The sequence below is a fragment of the Neovison vison genome, chromosome 9 (assembly GCF_020171115.1).
Source record: "Neovison vison isolate M4711 chromosome 9, ASM_NN_V1, whole genome shotgun sequence".
NCBI lineage: Eukaryota > Metazoa > Chordata > Mammalia > Carnivora > Mustelidae > Neogale > Neogale vison.
In genome coordinates, this window is record NC_058099.1 from 93962121 (window position 1) to 93980725 (window position 18605).

The following is an 18605-nucleotide window of genomic DNA, read 5'->3' on the forward strand; positions in this document are numbered from 1 at the left end:
GTATTAGGGTAAACAGAATTGAAAGTTCTTTTCATGTGTTCAGAAGCACTGAGCACTTTGTGTGCCAGTCTCTGTGCAAGTACTGAGAACGGGGTAGAAATGAATCCAAGGGAAAGCCTTAAAACATAGCTGGCAAGGGTGATGAAGGAAGAACACTCACCCAGTGTGAGTGTGGTGTGTACAGGGAGGCGGGGAGCGCAGGGTCTGTGAAGGTATTGGGTCACTGGGTCTGCTCGCGCACAGAGTGGGGATCCCCAAGTAGACCGCAGGGGTGGGGGGACAAGGCAGAGGCCCTCAGTCCCCTGTGCATGGGCCGCCATGGTGATAGGGAAAAGCAAGACCCTCTAGAATCATCTGGATCCCAATAGGACTGGATCCTGCAGGGTCAGAGAAGGGGCCAAAGCGTGGGACAAGGCGGTGGGTGTGGGGACAGAGGTGACTTCTCAGACGTGACTGACAAGACGCAGAGCAGACTGGGTGTGAGAGGGGAACCTACAGACCGCCCTGGGGTCTCTGGTAGGTGGATATTGTGCCGCCCACGGGAATGCGGGGGGAGGGACGGGTGGCGTGTGTGGGTCCCACATGTGGAGAGTGTGCGTGCACAGCTCCCCTGCCCGGCATCCTCCCTCCCGGAAAATCCACTTTCTCTCCGTGGCTATAAACGGCCCTTGATGTTGTGATTAGGTTGCTAGTATTGACTATCCCTTCAGCCAAGAAGCTCTTTTAGACGAAATTTATTTTTAGCAATGTCGGCACCAGACATAGTTCTCTCTTTAAATAGGGGAGGGAGGGAGGCTAGGACTGGGGATCAAGGGCCCAAGCCCTTTGGCATATGGTAGCTCTAATCCGATGCGAGAGACGTTGTCGTGAACTCGGACACACTTGGAGGTGAAGAGCCTTGCTTCCTGCATTGGATACTTGGGGCTCAGCCTCCTCTTACGTAGCTGTAGCCTGGTGAGGCTGTAGCCTCCTGCATTGTCGGAAATGGTGATCCCTGGACTAGGGTCCTCAAACTCCTGTCCCGTAGCTTCTTGGAGACCCCCTGGTGCAGTGAGAGGCTCCGAGAAGTCTGACCGAAAGTCCCCTTTTGGTCTTCTTTCCACCTATTAAATCCCAAACGCCTTCGACCAACAAAACCCCCTTTCCCAGAGAAACCCATTGAAAATCAATTAAGCTTGTGTTCCTTGAAGCACACTTTGGGAAAGGCCAAACTGGAGTGCAGGAACTGAATTTTGCCAGGGAGAATTTGCTCAGAGAAATGTGGATTTTCAGAACTTTGTTTTTCCTTCCTGACAAATACTGGTACTTGTTGCATGTTTAGTCAAAGAGGCAGCTTGGACTCCTGGCCACTTGGCACTCAGTTTACGAGGCTCGGCCGGTTATCCCCACACAAAGCAGGTGGGTAGCCCACAGATAAACCTAGCCTGTCTGCCTTGCAAGGCGCCGAAGGCCTCCGGAGGCTTCTAGGCTCCGTCTGGCCCAGAAGGGCAGGGTATCTGCCTCTCCAAGCTACAGGCCGGTACTAGCGTCCGTGAACTCTCTCTGAGGGAGGAGGATGAGGAGCCCCAGCGGGAGTAACAAGGCAGAGTTTCTTACGGGCCGATAAAACTGTCTTTAAAGCCATTCTATGAGCATTGTAGTAAAAAACGGATTGCTCTGAAAGACGGCAGTTACTGGGCATGTATGTTCTTGCATATTCACAGGCGGGGATCTGCTTCCTCGCATAGAATCCTTAGGAATTTGCTAGAACAGCCACTTAGAGCAGCCCTCCGGTGCCCCCGGTAGCCCACCCATCTGGCAAAGTGACGTGTGGGACTGGGGGCTCAGGTGGGGAGCATTTGATTTTGCTTGCCTGCGAGAGTTTTGTGCTTTTGAGTTGGGCCAAAGGCTTTGAAGAGTTTTTTACTATTGCAAAGCAGAGACACACAGGGTCAGATCCAGGGATAAAATACTCAGGGGAACGTGGGTCCTTGCCTTTTGAAAGGAAGACATTCTTTGGGCCCTGTCCTACTCTTTCAGAGGACGTGACATAAGCAGGTGAAGAAGCTGTCCAAGGTCACAGCTGGACAGGTGCTCTTAGGAAATGTCAAGTGAGAAAAAGAGGGGAAGCAACCAGACATCCAGGGTCAGTATTTCTGAGTCAAGTGATAGGTGCTACATCTCCAAGCTTCCTCAAAATGCTTGTCTAAGCAAAGAAATCATATTCTCGGAATCCTACGTCCTACCGAGCACCTTTGATTTGTAGTAGAAAGTTCAGGGACAGAAACCTGAAGAAATAAATGGGAATTTAACAGTATAGTAGATTCCAAGGGTTGTGATACACGATAAATCGTATGCGATTATTCTCTTCTACTATTCTATTTATTTGGCTTTATTATAGTAGAATTAAAAGGTGCCAGTTGGTGAAATGTGCTATTTATGGTGATATAAATAAAAGGTGGTTATATACCCCTTAGATAGCATTTCCCCAGAAAAAAATTAGATGAGGTTTTTGACTTACAGCATTTTGTCAAAGAAGGTAACCCAGGAGAAGTATATGAGACCAACTTTATGGATAATGATAAGGTTCCAAATTACACTAGCATAAATCCTCATTCTGTTGAATCCGAGTACATTGTTGGGAATGTTTATGTATGCTCTGGCATATCTCCTTGTGGTCCTTAGTTGGTGACTTCTTAAAGACCTAGTTGCAGTTGGACTGCATTTACAATCGGACACCCTGTGTTCTTATATTTATTTTTACCGAAGGCCCCAACAAGGCTTTCTCCCTCCCTCAAGGCATCCTCTTCAGATGCGTCATTTCAGACCCTCTAGCGTCCTGTCGTCCTTTCCCCAGCAAACGTCCTGGCTGGTTTGCATTAGCTATTCTAAATACCGCTGGGATGAACGTCATGTCTGTACGTCTGTGTCTGTTGTATGGACATGCTTATGTTACATACATGTATTATCAGCCTAGAGAAGATCCCCAAACACAGAGGCACGCAGCCGGGCATCCCTGTATCTAAGACTCTCCGTAAAGCCTTGCTGCTTTTCTCACGGAGCTGAGGGAGCCTTCTATGGACTGCTGACGCCAGGGCGCTTACCTTGCCTTAACCTGATGTGACCTGATTTTTGTTGCTGCCTCGGGCGCATCCTGTATCTGCAGTCCTGACGTGCCCCCTCGGGTGATTTTTACCCACTTCCCACGGCCAAAAGTGTGTCTGCCCCCACTGTGTTCTGTTCTGCCATAACCTCCCATATTCTTCAGATCTCCAAGCTTGTTAGGAATTACTGGTCCGCGCTCGGGAAGACCCAGGTGAGAGATCTCGGTCGTGAACAGGGAGGGCAGGTGTTCCTCACACCTGTTGCCGGCCTGGCTCGGGTCTCTGGGGGCTCTCAGGGAAGTGGGGCGCTGCCGTGTTTGCGGTGCATTTCAGGTGCACGGGAATCTGACCCTGAAAAGCAATGGCTTACTTTCCACCTGCTGCCCTCCAATGTTGACCCAATTTTTTAAAGTTTTCATCCAGAAAGATTTTCCTGTGTTTGACTCCTTTAGGATGGTAGTAACTTTTTGTTGTTTTGGTGAAATCCTTCCAAGTGGATATTCTAAATCATGACATTGTTTTTCTTTTTTTATGGTGGCAAGATAGTTTTTGTTTAGTTAATAAGTGTAAACGTGTGGCAATTTCAGTGCTAGCTAAATTCTCTTTTTTCAGGAGTCTCCATTATCCATGCTTGTCAACAGATCGGCCTGGGTAGGTAAAACCATAAGACAGAAAAAAAAAAAGAAAGAAAGAAAGGAAGGAAGGAAGGAAGGGAGGGAGGGAGGGAGGAAGAAAAGAAAAAGAAAAAGAAAAAGAAAAAAGCCCAGAAACAAAACCCAAGAAACTTCTCACCTAATACCTTATCTTCTTGATTTGGGTTTATAGGGAAGGCAGAATAGCCAGCATTTTAAAGGGGTAGGTCTTTTAGTGAGCATTTCCCATCTTCTGCCATGCCTAGAATGTAATTAGAGGGAAAACTGATGTTTATGTCACGTTCATTGTGTACGCAGTCATCATTTTAGAATCCCAGGAGTACAGACATGAAAGTTGCATCCTTTGGTTTGCGGAAGTAAGGGAGAGAAGTGGGTTCCCAAGTGAAGCTGAGCAGAGGAAACCTTGTGTGTGTGCGTGTGTGTACCCACGTGTGCTGTACGCGCCCCCACCCATGCATTCCGCAGTCGTGTACTCCAAACCACGTGCCCTCAGTAGCATGGGAGCCCTTCTGTCTCATACACCCTGACACTGGGGCCATGTGTCCCTGTGCGCATTCGCCTCTGTGGGGGGCGGGGGGGCACCCCTGGGCTGCTGGCCCGCCAGCACCTGGAAACTCTCGGAAGGTGCACGGTGTTGTTTTAGATTTTAGGTTACACTCCGCCCCTCCTCCCGGGCTGTTCCTATCAGGCCCATGTTCCCTCTTCAGCGATCGATCACTGTATGAAATAGATCTGAAGTCACGGACCATCAGTGGAGGGAGTGGGTATCCTTTCTGTCATGGGAAGTGCACTCTTCCAGTGAACAGTTTCTACTTCTAGGCCTTAAATGGTACAAAATGACATAATGGAAAAATACCTGGAGTTGGGGGCGGGGGTAAGCATTTCAACAGAAACAGAACACCTTCTGCAAACCGTCGTACAATTAGTCTATTGTTCTGGACTTTAAAAAAAAAACAAACAAAAAAAAACTTTCCAGCACTCCAAAAAAAAAAGAAAAAAGGCATTGAAAAGGTATACTGAAAAAAACTTTACTCAGCGTAAGTTTGAAAAATGCCAAGAATTCAAAACTCTATCAGGCTATTTCACTTCCTTTTTAATTTTTTTTTTAACCTTTAATGTAGGGAAAAAATAAGTTACTGTAGTGATCTGTCAGCAAGTTGTTTTCCTAACTTGATGCTTCTTCGCTTGCTTTGAGGGAAAGAACGTGCACAAGTTGGGGGCAAGAGGTGGGGAGGGGGAGAAGCAGACTTCCCGCTGAACAGGAGCCCGACCTGGGGCTCGATCCCAGGACCCTGAGGTCATGACGTGAGCTGAAGGCAGACGCTTAACCAACTGAGCCTCCCCTACCTCGTGGCATTCCATAGGTCACAGAAAGCTGGTTGTCCTCCTGACATTCCTGCCCAAGCTGGTCATCAGAACGACCACTCCAGCTTTTGTCCACGTATAAGATGTCCCCACCCTCTTTGGAAAAGAGCAGAAGAAAAAAGAAAAAAAAGCATGTACATGAAGAATTAAGTTGTGAGTGGGGGGAGGTACCAGGGGTTAGTTTGACAGTAAGAATTCCTTCCCATTTTCATGGAGAATGGCTTCTTGAAGTATGGTGGGAGGCATGGAGACTGGGGATGAGTAACCAAGTGGAGGTTGACCACGGTCTTCCCGGGCGCGGGAGAAAGAGGCTGTCCTGGTGAGAAGAGTCCGGTCCTCCGTACAGCCTGGGTTTGCAGGGAGTGAGCAGAAGAGAGCCTCGAAAGCCAGACTGAGGTGACCGTGTGATGATCACACCAACAAACCACAAGAGGTCTTCTTCCAGTAGCTTCCGGGTCTTGTGTTTGCCCCGTAACTCTGTCCTCAGCGAGACGGGAGATAAGTAGGACAGGAATATGGGGTCAAGTGAACCTTAACTTTTTAAACAGTATCGAAATTTTGTCTTATTTTCTGGGTCCCAGAACGTTCAGCTCTCTCCTTTATGAGCACAGATCATTCTCGACCTGTCTTGTCACAGGGTCTAGAATTCCCACAGCCCGACTAAGGAACATCAGGGACATCAGACCAAGATTGTTTTGGCCATGTTGTCCCCCACCCCCCACCCCTACAATTCAAAAGTGCTTTATCCCTATTCTTGGTGCAAAGGGCTTATTTCTCACGTCACCAGCAGTACTGTTGAAACCGAGAGTCTGTCCATCACAGGTGTACAGAGCACAGATGTCCTTGTAATCCGTCAATAGAAAAATGACACCATCTGTTGGCAATGTACAAAATGACAGCGTAAAGATGTCACTGAGGGTCAGGTGTTCAGTCCAAGATTACAAAGGGGTCTGACTTCCTGATGGTGGAGAGGGCACGGGTAGCAATAGCAAAACTGATCCCTATAAATTGCCTTTCAGAGACTCCTTTTCAAACAGGTAAAACGTTTGTGTATCTAAATCTCAGAATGGGACGGAAAGAGACCAACCAGAAATTGTGGGCCTATAGTGAAGGTGACAGTAAATAAACCAGCTGTTGTCACATAGTCTCTGGTATAATGGATGGAGGTACAAACGCGTGTGTCAGCCTGGAGAACGGGGTTAGGGGTGGCTGTGGGGGGAGGGCCCTCCTTGGTTCTTCCCACGATAACCTGAAAATCCCAATTCCCTCGTACACTGCAGTGCTTTTCAGCCCCTTGTGTGTGCCCCCGATTTTCATATTCATGAGGCTCCTATATGTCTTAAAATAATAAAATAAAGCCGAGACCCAGCATAACAGAAAAACTCGCCCATTCCTTTGACAGAGGATTTTCGGTTAATTTATGCAGGCCCCTATGCTCTTCAGCATTTCCCCCACTGGTTGCTAAGCAACCGCTTGAGTTACTGCGCATGCCTTTTTTATGATAACTGTCATTATGAATATTTTTTAATTATACAACTGGGACCATGGATTAAAAGAGCATATTGTCCCTCATTCTTCGCCACGGCTTCTAGCGTGCTTGCACACTCCTGGACTCAACCTTCTGGAATTCACACATCAGTGATGTCTGTTTATTTATTTGGTGGGTCTGCCTTCACAAAGGAAGTAGAGACTGCCTCGTAAGGGAAGCGAGATTTTTGTGAAAAATGACTCCAGCCTGCCTACACGCTGCCCCATTGATCTGGAGAGGCCGAGTCAGACGTTAGACTCTTGAACCGAAATTATGAGTATCTTTGTTCCTGTAACCGTGCCTGCTTCCAGTGCTAGAAGATGTTAAAAGCTCACAATGCATTAGACACTGGTTTTCGAAGTTCTAAATTGTGAAGCATTTGTTGCTATTAAATTTGCTTTCAAATAAAGCGACCATGGATTTGAGGGAGGGTACCACACGCGTCCCAGACATGCGGGGCGTCCACGCTTGCTGCAGAGGTCAGGTCTTTCCTGCCCAAGGGGCTCCATGCGCACCCAAGTGCGGTTAGGCGATCAGAAGGGGTTCCTCTGGCAAATACTCATAAAGGTATGCATGGCTCACCGTGTGTAAAATACTCTGAAAGGAATAAGACAGAAAAGAAAGACACACAAAGGCTTTTCATCTGAGTTTCCGGAGTATATTCTAACATACTATGCTCTAAGTAGACAGGGAGTTTGAGACAAAGGAGTATGGAAATAAAGCCATTGTGGACTTTTTCTTTTTTAACCAATTCAATTATATTCATTTAAAAATGGAATTGTTGGTTGAATACGACATTTTGAAGATTTCTGTCAAAAAGCAGAGCCGTGTTCACTTTGAAGGAGGAACTCACAGTGGACCTGCCATGTCCTGTGTGTGACAGATGTGGGGATCTAATGGCATTTTAATGTGATTCTGGAGTGAGCTCAAGGAACACACATCTCCAGTACGGTCGTGGGATTTTTCTTGATTTAAAGGGCCCCCACGTCCACAGGCATGGGGTGCTGTTTGCTTTTTGGGCATTTTCTGAAATCAAACCCTTTCCTCGGTCGCATATGATCGGATCTGTGTCTGTTCGTCTCTCCTACCTTACAGTTCGGGGCGGCAGCTCAGTGAAGTCTTCATTCAGTTACCTTCAAGGAAAGAATTGCCAGAATATTATGAATTAATTAGGAAGCCGGTGGATTTCAAAAAAATAAAGGTAGATCTTTTGTTTACGCACTTCATAAAAAAGAAGGGGGAAGCCCTTGAAATGCCGACAGTGAGAACTGGGCAGCGGCATCCTTATCTGAGCACCAGGGATGCCCCCCCCCCCCCCGTTACCACCCCCCGCCAAGTCTAGGGCTTGTCCCCAAAATGGCGGAGAGATCCTTGGGCCTTTCCGTGTATTTTGTTGAATTACATGGAGAGCTCCTGCTGTATTATGTTGCATCTTATTTAAGACGTTTCAGACTCCTCCCCCAACCCTTTTGCTGCTTATGTGTCCCATCCTGTGCTGCTCCTTCCCCCTTCCAAGAAGGGACCCCGTGGGAGGGTGGTCTCTCTGACTGGCGCCCCCTGGAGTTGTTCACTCCCGCATCCCCAGTAGGGCTGTCTGCTCTGAAGACAAAGGGAAAATCAAATAACTTTTTTTTTTTTTTTTTTTGGACCAAGTAATGATTGTTTGTTTGTTTGTTTCCCCTTCCTTCCTTCTTCCTCTTCTTTCCTCTCTTTTATCCGAAATTTGCTTTAGGAAAGAATTCGTAATCACAAGTACCGGAGCCTGGGTGACCTGGAGAAAGACGTCATGCTTCTCTGCCACAACGCTCAGACCTTCAACTTGGAGGGATCCCAGGTACGTCTTCAGTTTTCTGAAAAATGTGGAACGTTACCTGTGCTCCTGCGCTTTTAAGTGATAGATTCCATTTTTCTGCTGTTTGAATCATTGCTGCTCCCCCCGGATGGAATCAAAAATGAGAAGTCATAACGTCCATCCTAAGCTAGTATGTAAGTAAATCGAGGCTTTGGCACTTTGAGATTAAGGCCAGCCTCTTTGTACCACAGATGTGCTAGTTCCTACTTGTGCTTCCCTTCAAGGCTTGGCTTCTAATTAGAGGAGGAATTCCAGGAAATCACTTAGTGCAATGCTTAAAGGCTAGAGGTACAGTTTCTGCTTTTGTCAAGACTGTGTATTTGATTATATTCACCTTCATTTTTCTGACCGCACCCTTGCATCAGGGAAGAAACTACTGTGATTTAAGGGGAAAAAAAGAAGTGAAACTACTGTGATGTAAGGGGGGAAAAAAAACCTAGAGAAAAAAGAACCACTGTCTCTCAATGCTTATCAAGCCCACTGCATCAAGAACTCCCCGTGTCTGCTGTGTTTGAGCAAGTGACACTCAGTTGACGAGAATAACTAGGGGAGGAGCCTCTCACTTTAATGGCACCTCCGTTCCGCTTCCCCTGTGCAGGTGCCCCTTCTCTCCTGTCTGTATTTCCAGCCCAGTGCTCTTGTATCATGGGGAAGGCAGGAGAGGTCCGTGTGTCTGCTGCCCGGTGTCCGTGTCAAGCCAGCAATAAGTTCCTTAGGCTTCTCTCCGGATCTTGCTTTTTCTGCCCTCATGGCCATTCCAGTCGTGAAACTGGAGAACAGGAGAACCCTTGCATGGACCTTTTCTGAAAAGACGGTACATTTCCAGGTTCACAGTGGTGTCCTCTACCCTCCCGTGGCGGCATGCGGCTGGGCCCCCAGGCCCCATCCCCTGCCACAGCCTCCCTGTCTGCCCGCACCCCGTCTCACACATGAAGTAGTCACAGGTGGCTTCGTGACTGGCTTCCTTCTCCATCCTGGGGACTAGTCTGTCTGTCTGTCTCTCTCATGGCCCTCGTTGCCCTCCCGTCTACTACCCACCGTGCGCGATCAGGGTCCAGAATGAATCTCGTCTCCCTAGGCTGCTTTCCAAAGTCAGAGCCTACTCTCGTGCCGTAGCCTCCTTTTCCTGCTGCTCCTCCCCCCGAACAGTTCGTGGTCTAATCACATTGGGCCCGTGACCACTTGCTTCCCAGGGTATTCGTGCTGGCGCAAGCAAGAGGACAGAGAGAGCCCGCGTACTTCTTATGTGGCCACCGGACAGCAGCATCTTGCCCAACACAGTCCACGGTCATGGCCAGAAATTGACCTGGCACAATGCCAGATGCACACACTTGGTCTCCTTCCCTAGAAAGCCCCCTCCTTTCTCAGCCCCGATGGAATCCTCCTCACCTGTTCCTATCCAGCTGAATTCTCATTTCCGCAGATTCTGCCCCCACGGCCCCATCCCAGGACCCTTCCCTACCCTCTGCCCCCTTCCCACTCTGTCCTGTGGTGCTCACTCCGGGGTGTCCCGTCACCTTTGTGAGCTTGTGGCTCCTCTTTCCAATAAAGGACTCTGTTTTACAGCCAGGACCGTTGTTGTCCATGGTTTTTTCTTTGTTGAAACACCTAAAATGTGTCCTCTTCACCCTTTTTGAGGGTACAGTTCAGTATTATGTTCTCTTCATCGTCCAACAGATTGCCAGAATGCTTTCATCTGATACAGCTGAAACTCTCTACCCGTGAAACCCCACTGACCCCTCCCCTCCCCTCCCAGTACCCTGCTCTGGGCCCTGGGAACCTGTGAATTTGACTCGGATACCTCACAGAAGCGAAGACTTTATTTGTCGTCATGTGACTGGCTTTTGTTACTCAGCATCCTGTCCTCAAGGTTCAACCTTGTGGTATCAGGTGGAAGGATTTCTCCTTTTTTAAGGCTAAAGAATTCATTTTTTGTATATACTGTATTTTGTTCCTGCATCTAGCGGACCCTGGGTTTCCTTGCACTCTTGGCCCTTCAGAGACACAGGTGTGCAAATCTCCCTTCAAAACCTTGCGCTCGGCTCTTTTGGGTACATACCCAGAGGCAGGATTGCGGGATCACGTGGCACTTCTGTTTTTAATTTTTTGAGAGAAGGGACCGGTTGGAGCTTCAGATCTTGGCAACTCTGCAGGGATGTGCTCAGGTGTGAGCAGACACTAAAAGGGAAGTACTGACTGGAGTAGTAACAGCCCGTGCTGATAAATGGATGATGAAGACGAGCCTCCATTTTGTTAGGGCTTTTGCGTGTTTAAGGAGGTCACTTTACCACAGTTTTGGATAGAACAACTCAAATAAAAAATGCAGGGTTTTGTTTTTATTTTTGTTTTTTTTTTAAGACTTTATTCATTTACTTGACAGAGATCACAAGCAGGTAGAGAGACAGGCAGAGAGAGAGGGGGAAGTAGGCTCCCCGCCGAGCAGAGAGCCCAACTTGGGGTTCGATCCCAGGACCCCAGGATCACGACCCGAGCCGAAGGCAGAGGCTTTAACCCACTGAGCTACCCAGGCGCCCCAGAAATGCAGTTTTTAAAACACTCTTTTTGTCATAAAAAATGAGAGGCTACGCCACCCTTCCCTAAGTATTTATACCCATGCAGGTGGGTACACACACACACACACACACACACACACACACACAAATTATTTCAACCACAATGGGCTTTTCCCAGAAGAATCCGTGTGTCAGTGTTTGAGTTCAGCGTTTTCCTGTTGGGCTTCCCCAGGCATGAAAACTCCCAGTGTTTCTAACAGACTCACCCACCACAAAGCAGTCAGGAGGATCTTGGGTTCTCAGCATGTGGTTTGTAACCGGGACCACTCTGACCCTCCAGATCTACGAAGACTCGATCGTCTTACAGTCCGTGTTTAAGAGCGCTCGGCAGAAAATCGCCAAAGAGGAAGAGAGTGAGGACGACAGCAATGAAGAGGAGGAGGAGGAGGAGGAGGAGGAGTCCGAGTCCGAGGGTAAGCCCAGGCCTTTGCTTCCTCTGCTTCTCTGCCCTTTGCCACCCACGTTGCCGGTTCCCTAGGGGCTAACAAAACAGGTCTTCCAGCCCCGCAGATCTGGATTCCATTCCTTGGTCTCCTGTGTCCTTGCTGGGCCACCTCAGGCCAGGTAGGTAACCCTGCTCAAGGTTACTTTCCTTCTCTATAAAAGCTGGGTATTAAAACCCCCCCAGGCGCGCAAGGAACTAAGCATTGGGCCAGCGTCCTCGCGAAGACTCAGTGGATGTTGTCTTTGAGAAGTCAGCGTGAAATGCATTTTCTACGCACACTGCTGTTCTTGCCTATCTGTTGTGTACCATGGTGATCTTCTCCCCTGGAGGGACTGATGGAGTGTTGATCCGTGGGTGCCATCCCCAGAGTTTCTGATTTTGTAACCTGTGTTGGGGCTTGTGAGCATTTCTGACCCGCTCCCTGAGGCTGCTGGGCCCAGGACCAAGCCCACTGGGAGAATCTGTGTCTCAGCAAATAATTGTCAAAATGGGTTGGAAACGTTGTCCTTCTTACCCATCATGGATCAAATGTGGATCCTGTCTTCATTTACATTTTGGTATTTTGTTCATTGTGGATTTTTTTTGGGGGGGGGATTAACTTTGAGTTTTTCAAATACTGCATTAGGATATTTACTGGGATTGCTGAATTTTGGTGTGTCCAGAAGTTTTCTTAAGCTTTTTATTTTAATGGCAGAATAGTTACCATCCAGTGTTACGTTAGTTTCAGGTGTACAGCAGAGTCATTCAATAATTCTGCACATTTCTCAGTGCTTTTCCGATGAGCACCGTCCTTTGTCCGCATCACCTACTTCCCCCATCCCTCTCTCCTCCCCTCTGGTAACCCTCAGGTCGTTCTCTCTAGTTAAGGGTCTGTTTCTTGCTTTGTTTCTTTTTCCTTAGCTTGGTTTCTTGGTGCCTTAAAATCTACCTGTGAGTGGGATCATACGGTATTTATCTTTCTCTGACTTATTTTTATTTTAGTAACATATAATGTATTATTAGCCCCAGGGGTACATCAGGCTTACACACTTCACAGCACTCACCGTGGCACATGCCCTCCCCAGTGTCCGTCAGCCAGACCTCCGATCCCTCCCTTCCCCAACCCCCAGCAACCTGCACTTTGTTTTCTGAAATTAAGAGTGTTTAATGGTTTGTCTCCCTCCCAATCCCATCTTGTTAAATTTTTTCCCTCCCTAACATCTGACGGCTGCCCGCCCTGCTTCTCCAATTCCTCATATCAGAGAGATCATGTGATAATTGCCTTCCTCTGATTGACTTATTTCGCTCAGCTTAATACCCTCTAGTCAACCAGGTTGTTGCAAATGACAGGATTTGGGTTTTTTTTTTTCCCATGGCTGCGTAGTATTCCATTGTGTGTGTGTACAGTATGTGTGTGTGTGTGTGTGTACACACACACACACACACACACACACACCACATCCTCTTTTTCCATTCATCTGTTAATGGACATCTAGGTTCCTTCCATAGTTTGGCTATTGTGGTTTGTGGACATTGCTGCTATAAACATTCGGGTGCACATGCCCCTTCGGATCATTACATTTGTATCCTTAGGGTAAATACCCAGTAGTGCGATTGCTGGGTCATAGGGTAGCTCTATTTTCAACTTTTTGAGGAACCTCCATGCTGTTTTCCAGAGTGGCTGCACCAGCTTGCATTCCCACCAACAGTGTAGGAGGGTTCCCCTTTCTCCGCATCCTCGCCAGCATCTGTCATTTCCTGACTTGTTAATTTTAGCCATTCTGACTGGTGTGAGGTGATATCTCACTGTGGTTTTGATTTGTATTTTCCTGATGCCGAGTGATGTGGAGCACTTTTTCATGTGTCCGTTGGCCATCTGGATGTCTTCTTTGCAGAAATGTCTGTTCATGTCCTCTGCCCATTTCTTGATTGGATTCTTTGTTCTTTGGGTGTTGAGTTTGATAAGTTCTTTCTAGATTTTGGATACTAGCCCTTTACTTGATATGTCATTTGTGAGTATCTTCTCCCATTCTGTCAGTTGTCTTTTGGTTTTGTTAACTGTTTCCTTTGCTGTGCAAAAGCTTTTTATCCTGATGAAGTCCCAGTAGTTCATTTTTGCCCTTGCTTCCCTTGCTTTTGGTGATATTTCTAGGAAGAAGTTGCTGTGGCTGAGGTCAGAGGTTGCTGCCTGTGTTTCCCTCAAAGATTTTGATGGATTTCTGTCTCACATTGAGGTCTTTCATCCATTTGGAGTCTGTTTTTGTGTGTGGTGTAAGGAAATGGTCCACTTTCATTCTTCTGCATGTGGCTGTCCAGTTTTCCTGACACCATTTGTTGAAGGGGCTGCCTTTTTTCCACTGGACGTTCTTTCCTGCTTTGTCCAAGATTAGTTGACTGTAGAGTTGAGGGTCCATTTCTGGGCTCTCTATTCTGTTCCATTGATCAATGTGTCTATTTTTGTGCCAGTACCATACTGTCTTGATGATGACAGCTTTGTAATAGAGCTTGAAGTCTGGAATTGTGATGCCGCCTACTTTGGTTTTCTTCTTCAACATTCCTCTGGTTATTCAGGGTCTTTTTTGGTTCCATATAAATTTTAGGACTATGTCTTCCATTTATTTGAAAAAAGTTGCAGGTATTTTGATAGGGATTGCATTAAATGTGTAGATTGTTTAGATAGCGTAGACATTTTCACCACAGTTGTTCTTCCAGTCCATGAGCACAGAACGTTTTTCCATTTCTTTGTGTCTTCCTCAGTTTCTTTCATGAGTCCTTTTTAGTTTTCTGAGTACAGACTCTTTGGCTCTTTGGTTAGGTTTGTTCCTAGGTTTCTCATGGTTGTGGGTGCAATTGTGAATGGGATCGACTCCTTACTATTTCTCTCTTCTGTCTTGCTCTTGAAGTATAGAAATGCAACTGATTTCTGTGCATTGATTTTATATCCTTTTTATATCCTTTACTTTACTGAATTCCTGTATGAGTTCTAGCAATTTTGGAGTGGAGTCTTTTGGGTTTTCCACATAAAGAATCATATGATCTGCAAAGAATGAGAGTTTGACTTCTTCTTTGCCAATTCGGATGCTTTTTATTTTCATTGTCTGATTGCTGAGGCTAGGACTTCTAGTACTATGTTGAGTAGCAGTGGTGATAATGGACATCCCTGATGTGTTCCTGACCTTAGAGGAATAGTTTTCAGGGGTTTATCAATCTTACTAATTCTTTCAGAGAACCAGCTCCTAGTTGATTTGTTCTACTGTTCTTTTGGTTTCTATTTCATTGATTTCTGCTCTGATCTTTATTATTTCTGGTCTCCTGCTGGGTTTAGGTTTTCTTTGCTGTTTTTTCTCCAGCTCCTTTAGGTGCAGGATTAGTTTGTATACTTGAGACCTTTCTTGTTTCTTGAGAAAGGCCTGTATTGCTGTATACTTCCTCTCAGGACCGCCTTCACTGTGTCCCAAAGATTTTGAATAGTTGTGTTTTCATTTTCATTTGTTTCCATGAATTTTTTAAGATTCTTCTTTAATTTCCTGGTTGACCCATTCATTCCTTAGTAGGATACTCTTTAGCCTCCATGTATTTGAGTTCTTTCCAACTTTCCTCTTCTGGTTGAGTTCTACTTTCAAAGCATTGTGTCTGAAAATATGCAGAGAATGATCCAATATTTTGGTTCTGGTTGAGACCTGATTTGTGACCCAGGATGTGATCTGTTCTGGAGAATGTTCCATGTGCACTAGAGAAGAATGTGTATTCTGTTGCTTTGGGATGGAATGTTCTAAATATATCTTGTGATGTCCATCTGGTCCAATGTGTCATTTAAAGCCTTTATTTCCTTGTTGATCTTTTGCTTGGATGATCTGTCCATTTCAGTGAGGGGGGTGTTAAAGCCCCCTACTACTACTGTATTATTGTTGATATGTTTCTTTGATTTTGTTATTAATTGGTTTATATAGTTGGCTGCTCCCATGTTCGGGTCATAGATATTTAAAATTGTTAGATCTTCTTGTTTGACAGACCCTTTGAGTATGATATATTGTCCTTCCTTATCTCTTATTATAGTCTTTGGCGCAAAGTCTAATTGATCTGATATAAGGATTGCCACTCCAGCTTTCTTTAGATTTCCATTAGCATGGTAAATTGTTTTCCACCCCCTCGCTTTAAATCTAGTGGTGTCTTTGGGTCTAAAATGGGTTTCTTGCTGACAGCATATTGATGGGTTTTGTTTTTTTTTTTTAATCCATTCTGATACCCTGTGTCTTTTTTTCTTTTCCAATTTATTTATTTTCAGAAAAACAGTATTCATTATTTTTTCACCACACCCAGTGCTCCATGCAAGCCGTGCCCTCTATAATACCCACCACCCGGTACCCCAACCTCCCACCCCCCCCCCCCCCGCCACTTCAAACCCCTCAGATTGTTTTTCAGAGTCCATAGTCTCTCATGGTTCATATCCTGTGTCTTTTTATTGGGGGAATTTAGCCCGTTTATTTATTTATTTTTTCCAATTTATTTATTTTCAGAAAAACAGTATTCATTATTTTTTCACCACACCCAGTGCTCCATGCAAGCTGTGCCCTCTATAATACCCACCACCTGGTACCCCAACCTCCCACCCCCCCCCCCCGCCACTTCAAACCCCTCAGATTGTTTTTCAGAGTCCATAGTCTCTCATGGTTCACCTCCCCTTCCAATTTACCCAAAAGCACATACCCTCCCCAATGTCCATAACCCTACCCCCCTTCTCCCAACCCCCCTCCCCCCAGCAACCCACAGTTTGTTTCGTGAGATTAAGAGTCACTTATGGTTTGTCTCCCTCCCTATCCCATCTTGTTTCATGGATTCTTGCTTAGCGAAATAAGTCAAGTGGAGAAAGACAACTATCATATGATCTCCCTGATATGAGGAAGTGGTGATGCAACATGGGGGCTTAAGTGGGTAGAAGAATCCATGAATGCATTTAGCCCATTTAAATTCAGGGTAACTACTGAAAGATAGGAGTTTAGTGCGTCATATTGCCTGTAAGGTGACTGTTACTGTATATTGTCTCTGTTCCTTTCTTTCAGGCTCTCTCTTTGCTTGGAGGAGCCCTTTCAATATTTCCTGTAGAGCTGGTTTGGTGTTTGAAAATTCTTTTAGTTTTTGTTTGTCCTGGAAGCTTTATATCTCTCCTATTTTCAATGACCGCCTAGCTGGATATAGTACTCGGCTGCAAATTTTTCTAATTTACTGCTCTGAGTGTATCATGCCAGTCCTTTCTGGCCTGCCAGGTCTCTGTGGATAGATCTGCTGCCAATCTAGTATCTCTACCATTTTATGTTACAGACCTCTTGTCCCAAGCTTCTTTTAGGATTTTCTCCTTATCAGTGAGACTTGTAAGTTTTACTATTAGATGATGGGGTGTGGACCTATTTTTATTGATTTTTAGGGGGGTTCTTTGTGCTTCCTGGACTTTGTTGCTTGTTCCCTTTGCCAAAGTAGGGAAATTCTCTGCTATAATTTGCTCCAATATACCTTCTGCCCCTCCCTCTCTCTTTATCTTCTTCTGGGATCCCAATTATTCTTACATTGTTTCATCTTATGGTATCACTTATCTCTTGAATTCTCCCCTCGTGGTCCAGTAGTTGTTTCTTTACTCAGCTTCTTTATTCTCCATCATTTGATCTTCTAAATCACTAATTCTCTTCTGCCTTATTTATCCTAGCAGTATGCGCCTCCATTTTTTATTGCATCTCATCAATAGCTTTTTTGATTTCAGCTTGGTTAGATTTTAGTTCTTTTTATTTCTCTGGAAAGGGATTCTCTAGTATCTTCCATGCTTTTTTCAAGCCCAGCTAGCACCTTGGTAATTGTCATTCTGAACTCTAATTTTGACATATTACTAATGTCCATTTGATTAGGTCCCTAACCTTCGGTACTGCCTCTTATTCTCTTTTTGAGGTGAGTTTTTCCACCTTGTCATTTTATTCAGATAAGAATAGATGAATGAGAGAACAAAATACTAAAAGGGTACCAACTACCCCAGAAAAATATATATTAACCAAATCAGAAAAGACCCTAAACTGGGGGGAGAAGAAAGGAGGAAAAAAAGAAAAAATATATATATGTATATTAGACTGGTGAACAGAACAGAGTCACACATTTGATTTTGGCTGTATTTTCATCTGTTAGAAGAAACTACCTCCCAAATTTTTTAAAAAATAAAAAACTTATATATAGACACAAATAAGGGTAAACATGGTGAAGGGATGGAATATGATTGTAAGGATGAAAATTAAGAACATTCTAAAAAAGGAATTGATAAGTGGGTTGAAAAAAGAAGAAAAGAATGTGATCAGGCTGGAGACCAGAACAAAGGCATGTGCTGTATTTAGGGTATATTTTGATCTGTTAGAAGAAACTGTATCCCAAAATTGTAAACAAAGAAAAACCTATATGTATACCAAAAATAAGGTTAAATACAATGAATGGATAGAATATGACTATAGCAATGAAAATGAAAAAAGGTTTTTAAAAAGGTATTGATAAGATAGTTTAAAAATGTTAAAGTAGGCACATGAAAAATGAAAAAAATAGAATAAGAAAAAAAATTTTTTAAAATTTAACTTTGAGGGGACGCCTGGGTGGCGCAGTTGGTTGGACGACTGCCTTCGGCTCAGGGCGTGATCCTGGAGTCCCGGGATCGAGTCCCACATCGGGCTCCCAGCTCCATGGGGAGTCTGCTTCGCTCTCCAACCTTCTCCTCGCTCATGCTCTCTCTCACTGTCTCTCTCTCTCAAATAAATAAATAAAATCTTTAAAAAAAAAAAATTTAACTTTGAAAGAGTAAAGAATCAAGGGGGAAAAGCCATGAATTCTGTGTTGCTCTCCCTTAGCTCTGTAGCTCTGCAGTTCTGATTGATCAGCAAACTTGGTCTTGGCTGGATGTTCTTGCTGATCTTCTGGGGAGGGGCCTGTTGCAGTGATTCTCAAATGCCTTTGCCTGAGGCAGAATTGCACAGCCCTTGCCAGGGGCCAGGCTAAGTCATCTGCTCAGGTTCGCTCTTGGGAGCTTGTGTTCCCTGAACGCTTTCTGTAGAGCTTTGGAGGATGCGAATGAAAATGGTGCCCTCCCAGTTTCCACCCAGAAGAGC

General features: G+C 45.4%; 1 protein-coding gene across 5 annotated transcripts in view; it reads left to right on the forward strand.

Annotated features, from left to right (window-relative positions):
• The window catches only part of SMARCA2 (SWI/SNF related, matrix associated, actin dependent regulator of chromatin, subfamily a, member 2), a 181027-nt gene that overhangs the window by 143164 nt on the left and 19258 nt on the right, over nt 1-18605 (forward strand). For all 5 annotated transcript variants that reach the window (XM_044265960.1, XM_044265965.1, XM_044265964.1 and 2 more), the window contains 3 exons: nt 7725-7830; nt 8362-8463; nt 11335-11467. In XM_044265960.1, the coding sequence (XP_044121895.1) occupies nt 7725-7830; nt 8362-8463; nt 11335-11467 (341 nt within the window). The remainder of the gene's footprint in view (nt 1-7724; nt 7831-8361; nt 8464-11334; nt 11468-18605) is intronic.